This window comes from Papilio machaon, chromosome 22, assembly GCF_912999745.1.
Source record: "Papilio machaon chromosome 22, ilPapMach1.1, whole genome shotgun sequence".
Classification (NCBI taxonomy): Eukaryota; Metazoa; Arthropoda; class Insecta; order Lepidoptera; family Papilionidae; genus Papilio; species Papilio machaon.
The window spans coordinates 2073666-2083552 of NC_060007.1; the positions used below are offsets into that span (position 1 = coordinate 2073666).

Below are 9887 nucleotides of genomic sequence, written 5' to 3' on the forward strand. Positions count from 1 at the left end.
CTATGGGCAACAGTCGCCTCGCTATTTTGGCGAATCCAGGTGGCCGTTTGCCACCTTATGATATGTAAAAAAATTCAAGTGCGGCAGAAGTCATCCGAAGTCTCTGTTCTCCTTGCCTTTTATAATCAGCATTGTTGAGAAGCGGAATAGTTAATCAATTAAACCTACGTATAGTTCAAGGAAATGTACGCTGAAATTTTGTTTTACCTCATTTCCAACACGTGTTTTTTTATGCGTTATAAAAATTCTTATGACGTACATATATCACTCTGTAGACATAAGTTTAATAAGATTATTGTCACAGCGTGAAATTACTATTTGCTATAAACAAGTCGGTAGTTACAAAACTTAGTGCCGGGTGGGGGACGCCCTAAGCGAAAGTGTGTCGAGGATATTGGCGATATGCTGAAAAAGTGATAAATATAATAGTAGCCGTAACCAACTATGATTAATTTGTAGACTAAAATTATAAAATTAATAAGACCATTACTTATATGAAGATGTGTAAACTCACGTATCTGAGTGTCTATTACGAATATTTGCGATATGCGTTTTCGTAACGTTATGAACAAAAGATATTTGTATGAGATCTGTCGTTGTACTTTACGTGGCGTTTACAAATCTAATACTAATTTTGTCGATGACGTTACGTTAACAAATATCGTAAACGTTCGTAATAGACCCTCAGTTACTTAAAAAATACACCTTGTCGTATTTTTTAGGATAATTACTTACTAGTCACTACTGTACAGATATTGAGTGTTTTAGGAATTTGTTCATTTAAACCGTTTATGTTATTTTCATATTGTATTCTTTTTTGGTATTTCTAGCTATTAATACAATAATAGAACTCGTTATTCCGTCTTAAAATTCGTCACTGATCTTCGTGCGTGTTAAATTTCCTATGCAATTGTAAACAAAGTGGCGAGACAAAAGTTATGCGTCGCGCCGTATACATTTAGTGACCGTCGCAAATCTGTCGCTACGTACTAGCCACCTAAACTTAGCATTTGCACATTATTTTCTTAGTTTCACCATTAACTTTCACCCATTGAAAGTGGGTAAAAACCCATAACGTGTTTACTGGACTTTACGACAATGCCTTAAATTATAGTTATTTACAGAGTGACGGTGTATTGTTTGTGTTGATGTTGAGCTCATTTGAAGATGATTTCCGGGCTTAAATATGAATTGATTGCTGTTGTTTTGTTACCCACTTTTATGAATATAATTTATAGGAGACTTTATTGTTAGTATTTTGTATGATGTAAAAGCAAGAAGTTGTGTACTTTATTACTTGATTAATTTAAATTAAAGTATGCTAACTCATACCAGCTTCAAGGTTTTCGTATACTAAAACTATTTTACATTAAAGAATTTCAATTTAAATATTTGCATAACGAAATAGTTATCGTTAGGCATTTTAACGTAGGTTCGTTCGACAGGCGTCGTTAACGGATTGCGTCCAATGCACCCGTTAGAAAAGTTTTCCCAGATATAAGTAATTAGAGTTTACAACCTACTAGCTATTGCCCGTGACTCCGTCAGCGCAGAAAAAAGCCTGAATTACTTCCGTGGACATCAACTATAGTTCTTTTCAAATATCTTGGCAGCCGAAGGCGCGCGGCGCAATGACCTCTCCCGGCTACACCTAAATTGTATTTTGCAGCTTCTCAGGCAAAGTTAAGAGTCGTCAAGATATCTGAAAACTACTTTACCTCCCAGTAAAAATCTCGTCAAAATCGATCCAGCCGTTTCAGAGATTTCAGAAATATACACGGATTTGCTGAAAGACAGACAGACAATCATTTATTTATTTTTTCGTTATAAGTAATGCAAATTACTTCTAGAAATATGTTTTTTTTATATTACATACAGACACTCGAATTTTAATAATTTTATAGATGATAAGTAGGTAACACGATTCACAGTCTCTTACTGAATTGGTGTAGATTTTCCACACTAGGTCAACAAAAAGTATCTATCCATAATCTCTGGCTAACCCTTTGGGCTACGGGCGTGAGGCAATGTTTTTGCAGTGTCCTAAAAACAAAAATGGAGGGGTGTGAGTTTTACAAAATAAATGCGGACATTACAAATATTTATGTATTTAAGTCACATTCATTTAAAACATTGTTTCTATGTAATATTTAAGGCAACTTCGTCAAGTTAGTCCAAGAATATATATCTATCCATTAGGATTAATTTATTTTCTTGCTCAAGTTTTATTAAATAAAGATATAAATCTACGTACGAGGGGAGGTCCAAAAGTTCGCGGAATGGAGGGGATGGAGTGGGGATAGGGTAGCTCGCTTAGTGTCATACTAATTGGGCACTCATAATTAGTATATATATAACATTTCAACCCTATAGTGCCATTCGTTTACGAGTACTCGCCTGCTGAACAAGTCAATCCGGAAGCAAACTGCAACTATGGAGAAAATTGAACATCGCGCTGTGATAAAATTCCTTACCAAGCAAGGAAAAAACGTTCAAACCATTTTAAATGAAATGGAAGCCGTTTATGGAGATCAGTGCCCTGGTAAAACAATGGTTTATAAGTGGCATGGTCTTTTTAAACATGGTCGAGATTCAATTGAAGACGACTCTCGCTCTGGGCGGCCAGCTGACGCCACCACATCAGACATCGTCGAAAAAGTCGAAAAACTTGTACTCGAAGACACACGTTTGAAGAAGAAACAATTATCTGCATTTGTTGGAGTATCAGATACAACTATTTTGCGTATCCTGCACGACCACCTGGGCATGACAAAAGTCAGTGCAAGATGGGTGCCGAGAATGCTCACGCCGCTTCAAAAACAGCAGCGCGTCGACGCGTCTAAGCACTTTTTGGAGTTGTGTGGAGACGAGCCCGTGCAGATTTTGGAGCGGATTGTTACTGGAGATGAAACATGGGTTCATCACTTTGAACCTGAGTCCAAACAGGAGTCCATGCAATGGCACAAAAAGGGTACACCACCTCCCAAAAAATTCAAGGTGTCAGAATCGGCGGGAAAGTTGATGGCCACTGTTTTTTGGGATTGTAAGGGAATATTACTCATTGATTATAAAGAAAAAGGTACCACTATAACCGGAGAATACTACGCACTCATATTAGAAAAGTTAAAGGAGTCAATTAAAGAAAAACGTCGAGGAAAATTGGCCAAGGGTGTGTTGCTTTTGCAAGACAACGCGCCGGTTCACAAGAGCCGAGTTGCCATGGCTGCTCTGCACACACATGGGTTCGAACCACTTGTTCACCCACCCTACAGTCCAGACCTGGCTCCTAGCGATTTTTATTTATTTCCAAATTTAAAAAAAGAGCTAAGGGGAAGGAAATTTTCCGACGATAATGAAGTGAAGGAGGCAATTTCGGCCCATTTTGAGGCCAAAGACAAAAAATATTTTTTCGATGGTTTAGAAAAATTAATTCATAGATCGAATAAATGTATTAGACTTAAGGGTGATTATATTGAAAAGGAAAAATAAATTTATTGTTATATTTCATTGACAACCCTTTCATTCCGCGAACTTTTGGACCTCCCCTCGTATAAATCAATGTGACAAAGTAAGCTAAAGTTGATAAAACCTGGGCGCCACATAAATACTTGAGACTATAATAAATTTCATTTCTTACCACGTTGGCTGAGAACCGGGATGTTTTACTGGACTGCAAGAATTTATCATGCATCTATAACGAGTGTTTGTAGTTAACGCCAGTTTTATGTTTTCCACGTAATTCATTTTTAAATTAAACATTAAAATCTAACTTTAATAGTTTTTATTGTTACGTACTGCTGCTATTTTTAAAAGCAGCGCTTAATTATAGTGACACTCATCAAAAAACGCCCCTTGTAAGGCAAAGAATAGCTCGCGCCTCGACCTGAGTCTGTTGTTATTTTCATACCACTGATTAAGTCTTCGAGCCTTTTACGCTTCGCCGTTACGAATAAGATCATATGCTAATTTAATTCTTCGCAGTTGTAGTGTTACGTAAACGCTTAAAATTCAAGGTCAAAAATTAGTTAGGTATTAACTTTTTAAAGAAATTGCATCAATGTTTTTAGGTAAAAAATTTAGGAGGTTTTTTTTTTCTTTCCAGAAAACTTAGCGCCGTCCGAGCTGAAGAAACTTAGAAATAAACAGAGGAAAGCGAAGCGTAAAGCAGAGCAAGAGAGTGCGTTGGCGGCTCAGGTTCAGGTATATATAAAGAATTAGCTAAAATGACAGAAGGCTTTTCGAACAGATTATAATAGCAAATAAAAGTTAAAATTCCGAATTGAATACAGCGCCATCTACACAAAAACAAATGTAAATAAATCTTTGTCAATTGGCAAATAAAAGAAAAAATGTTACATGTTATTCTTGTAAAAGTTGTTTTACTGTTTTCAATGAAACTAAGAAATCAACTTAGATTTTTTTTTGATGCAAAAAACAGAGTTACATTTTTTTTACACAATATAATGAAATGTAATTTTTTTCTAGCATGGGCAAGTATGGCTCTAACAATATATTATATTACGTTGCAGGTGAAGCGGGAGCAGCACCACAAGGCGCGGCAACAGCAGGAGCAGTGCGACCCCGAGGCGCCGCAGCTTGACGAGCTCGTACCTGACAAGCTGGCCAGGGTAATCATGATTTGTTTATTCACAAATTTCACATAACAATATAGTTATATAGTTCCACAAGGATCTGATGACAGTAAGAAAATATATCGATTAGAAATATCATCTTGACAGCGTCATAATTTGACCAATGAGGGAGCGGCAGCTGCACGATTTAATGTTGCTATTTCTATAAAAATATAACGCATTATGTTCTGATATGCAGGTTAATTTTCTAATGTGTTTGGATTAAACAATTTAAATTGCAAGGAATTACTAAGAGAAAAATCAGGTCATAAGTTGCAAAAAAATAAAGTTATGAAATGTCAAAAAACTGCATTATGATCCTTGAATGTCGACGGTGATACGTCAATAATACTGATTGCCTTTCTAGTTGCACATTATTTGCAGATAATATTATCGATGGTCGCAAAGATTCAAAGCAACAGACTCTGCTTTATTGGCTTTTAATACAGCAATTCATTTTATTTATTTCACAGAATATAATGTATTTTAATATGTTCCAGGCGGAGGACCCATTAGAGCAAGCAATAAAGTTCCTTTTACCGCTGCGGACTCTCGCCGCGGATAGAATAGAAACACATTTAATGGCCTTCGAAATATACTTTAGGAAAGGTAACTACAACGACTTAAAAAACACTTAATATTTCTTGTTTAGATTTCAAACTGCTAGTCATTCTTAATGTAGATTTACTATTAGAAATCTACACTAAGGATTTCACTTAGTGTTGGTACAATGCATGTTTTATAAAGGTGTTTATACGTGTAACATGTGTTTCCAGAAAAGCCGTTGTTGATGTTGCAAAGTGTGAAGCGCGCGTGGCGACTGGACAGCGGACACCAACATCTGCACGACTGTCTGCTGCGCTTCCACGTGTGGCTCGACGCCGCAAGGCCCGGCCTCAACCAGCACGTCGCCGCTGTACTCGACTCGGAGACGCAACAGGTTACATTATTTTACCCTCAAATCCTTTATAAAAATCTTATAATCTAATAGTAAGAACAGTCTGATAATCTGTTTTCAATAGAACTATGATGACTTCATAGTCATCATAGACTTCGTAGACAGTCTTCATAGACTGAACTATACACTCCTAAGCTAGCTAATATACGAGCGATAATGTTTTATACTGCCCTAACTTAACAGTGGTAGACACCAGCAACAACAACATCAGTTGTACGAATTGGTCGGCTGAAATACCACGATCACACAGAAGACAGGCATCAAGTGGAAGTAATCCCAAGTACAGTCTGATGAGTTTGGTGCCGGAGGCATAATTTTAGTCCTCTTTCCCTTCCCACCCTTTTTCTTATAAGGAAAGGATGGGAAGGGGAGGTGGATTTGATGGAGGAGATGCATAGGAAGGTTAAATATTCTCTTTTTGTGCGTCTCCTCCTTCGTTCATAGAGGTTAGGCAACGCATTTGCGATTGCGAATGTCTATGGGCAGCGGTCGCTTCGCCATTTCGGTGGCCGCTTGCTCGTTTGCCACCTTATAATATAAAAAAAACTTAAATGTACTCAGTTATAACAAGCTTTTTTTATTTACAAAATAAAATGCATATAAATAATGTATACATATTCAATAAGTGGAGCATTATAGATTCTCCGGAACGGTTGGACCGTTTTTACGGAACTTTATAGGAAGGCAAGCGGAAATATTATAGACTATTTTTTTAATTTCGCTTTGAAAATGCGCAGACGACGGCTTTATTTGTTTACTCTATGTGTTATTTATATTGTGTGTGTAGATGATGCAGGGTCGCAGCGCGCTGCAGATGGCGGAGCAGTTCATGTGTGGCGCGGCGCAGAGCTCGCAGGCGGCGGCGCTGTGGGGCGCGCGCGCACTCGCCCGCCTCGTGCCTGAACGCACGCAGCATGCGCTTGCGCACGCCACCGCCATGCACTACCCTGATCTTACCATTGAGGTGAAATAATACGTATATTTAATACTGTAAATATAATATGGCCGCCATAACAAATGGCGGATCACATGTTTTTTGTTGTCCGACACAACATAGGTATTGGATGAAAAAAAAAATTCTAGTAGGATAGCATTGTATAACTAAATCAAAATATTAACTACAAGTTAATTCATCATCATCATCAGCTCATTATACGTCCCCTCCGAGGGGCACGAAGCCTACCCTAAGTTAGGGGTGACCAGGACATAGCACCTCGCTGGTCCAGTGCAACTTGACTTCACACATATCTTAGAATTTCTTCTCAGATATGTGCAAGTTGCACCACGATGTTTTCCTTCACCGTAAAAAGAACGTCGAAAGTAATTAAAAACAAGAATTGACCTTTTTTAAAATATACTTTTTTATGATACTCTTTTTGCACTTAATGATTGTCGGTATAGCGCTACTAGTATTTGTTTCTTTCAATTTAGCTATTACAAATCGCATCATCCTAGTTATTAAACGTCATTAAACTTGACAAGTTATTGTTTAAAAATAATAATTCAAACTTTAATTGAAAATGGTCTGTCAGGAATTATGTGATAAATAAAATATTATATTCCAGGGTTGCGTGGAAGTGTTAGATAGTCTCAAAGAAGGTGACTTCGGTTCTTGTGAGAACGAAATAGAGCAATATATAAATGCGTGTCACACGAAGTTCCCGTACGCTCTGGCGTTCAAACCGGACGCCGGACAACCGGACGACAGCCACAGCGAGGACACAACTCTACAGACCAAGGAGGTAGCCAACTGAAGCCCAGCGATGTCTGTGGGTGATTATGTCCTCAGTTACTTGTGGGAATTGTCCCCTAGTGCGGTGATAATCGGTTTTGTTGCCAACTAAATTGGATAATTAACAGATATTTTGTTTAAATATTTGTCATTTTTTTTTATTGTAGTATTTTTAAATGACTGATGTTTTCGTATCTATTCATTAGATATTATTTATATTGCATGTAATTGGGAGCGTCAGTTAAGTTGTGATGTCATAGTAAAGCCCTTCGTACACTAGACAAAGTATATCTTCGAAACCAAGCAATTTTAGTTGCTAAGTTACTTACGAAATAGAATGTCATAGATTCGTACATACACTTGGTTATTTCTTTAATTGTCTAAAGCAGTCGCTCACGACTTTTTTTGTCAATATCGTTGTGAGAAAAGTCGTCTATACCTGTGCTAACGTTGACGACTTGCGTCGACGATTCAAAGATGTGTGTTAGTCGCGACGCAACCAAACAATATTAATTTCGAAGATTTACGTTGTTTTATATACGAAGGTGTTAAGAGAGCTGCCAAACGGATGCAACAACTCAGTTTTAATGTTTTCTATAGCGTTAAATTTCAATTCTATTGTAATTTAAAGACTGATTGAGTTATTTGTTGCGCCCGTGTGGTATCTCTTGTGACAATGAGCCAGTGATTCTTTATAAATATACACTAAGATGCCCACAAAACCGATTATTACTGCAATTCATAATCGCCCACAAAATCCAGAATTTATTAGAAAATATTTGGCCTGACTTCCTCTCAACTTGCGCTAGTTAATATAAAATTCTCGTATCGGAAATAAGTCTTATTTTCTTGTTTTTTTTTTGTACTGTTTGTAAAAAAAATATACTATAAGTAACACAATTGAACAATATATAAATTAATTGTCATGGTTTGTGGTCAATTATCAAAATTACAGAGATGTTAGTTTTGATTTAAGATCACAAATCCTAATGAAATTTCAGTCAAAGTTGAGTCACAAATTATAAAAGAATTACTCAAAAAAATTATAATTTTTTAATCCACTTGCTATTAATTATTTTAATTTCCATCACAAAATTTTTGTTTTAACACTTTTTTTTTTACAATTGTGTTAAAACTGAAAGTTAACAGCCTATGCTGAAAATAATTATCCAAATATTTGCCTACCTTTTAAAATTTTTAATGTTTTTCAAAGTTCTTGTTTATGTATCCGGTGAATATCAAATATGTATGTACAGTCTTTCTGACATTGCAAATATTTTTGAAAATATTCTCCAGTGAAAACTCAAGGCTATACAATGTCAGATTTCAAAATATTATTTTATTCCATTTTTTTAAATTACAATTTGGTAAACGAGCAAACGGCCACATGAATTCGCCAAAATGGCGAAGCGACCACTGCCCATAGACTTTCATAATTGCAGAAGCGTTGCCTACCCTCAATCGACGAAGGAGGAGACACACAAAAAGAATATTTAACCTTCCTATGCATCTCCTTCCATCAAATCCACCCCCCCTTCCTGTCCTTTCCTTATAAGAAAAAGGGTGAGAAGGGAAAGGGAGAACTAAAATTAGGTCTCCGGCACCACACTCATCAGACTGTACTTGGAATTACTTCCACTTGACGCCTGTCTTCTGTGAGGTCGTGGTATTTCACTGAGCGAGGACAATTCGTGCAACAGATTTCGTTGTTGTTGGCGTCTACCATTGTTAAATAAATTTGGATGAAAAAAATAATTTATTCACATCTGTTTTTTTTTTATATAAACAGAACTTTTTTTTTTACCATCTGATTTATTTTATAAATTAATGTGTGGCCTCTGAAGTGTTCAATAAAATGCAATTTAACAATATGTATTTAGGATTCGTAATTTAATGACTGTTTTTAGATGTAAAAAAAATAATAATAAAATTGTGTGGCAATTTAATAAAGACGAACCTCAAGCAATATTTGGACATGTGAAGTGAGGTACGCTTTGTATATAATTATTATTTTTAAGTTTTTACTGTACAATATCATTGGAACATCAGATCTATGCAAGTATCGAATTAAATTACAATATGAAAATGTTAAGTACGTTGTCAAATTTAACTTAAATGCTATGATTTTTGTTTTTAATTCTCTGTAGATATTTGTAAAGTTTGGACAATAATTATATAATTAAATACTCCCGAGTTGTAACCATGCACTTTAGTTAGACAAATAATCCATCCCGTGTGAACCATTGTATTGAAAAATGTATGTAAAATGTTTTTTTTTTTTTGTTTATTTGTAATTAATATATAAAAAAGTGACTCACCTGAGAACATATTTCATTTCAATAATGATACAAATTCTGTTTTAAATTTTATAAAATCTTTTATTTGGGACACAGCGGTTGATTTTCTGTTTGATTGTATGTTTGGAGTATTTTGTGTCCACGTCAACTTGTACATAAAGTAATAAAATTTTATTTTACAAAAATTATTCATATTTTTGTTTTATTCGATTCAAATATGATTTCTTTGTATTATTAATGTATAAAACTATGTCAAGTTAATATAAAAA

At 35.7% G+C, this 9887-nt stretch overlaps 1 protein-coding gene across 1 annotated transcript in view; it reads left to right on the top strand.

The window, feature by feature from the left end:
* Nucleotides 1–8164, top strand: part of LOC106712544 (N-alpha-acetyltransferase 15, NatA auxiliary subunit) — an 81056-nt gene extending 72892 nt beyond the window's left edge. The window contains exons 11-16 of the mRNA XM_045683582.1: nt 4103–4200; nt 4530–4628; nt 5132–5240; nt 5408–5571; nt 6377–6553; nt 7155–8164. Coding sequence (XP_045539538.1) covers nt 4103–4200; nt 4530–4628; nt 5132–5240; nt 5408–5571; nt 6377–6553; nt 7155–7343 — 836 coding nt within the window. The 3' untranslated portion in view covers nt 7344–8164. The remainder of the gene's footprint in view (nt 1–4102; nt 4201–4529; nt 4629–5131; nt 5241–5407; nt 5572–6376; nt 6554–7154) is intronic.
* Nucleotides 8165–9887: the final 1723 nt, after the last annotated feature.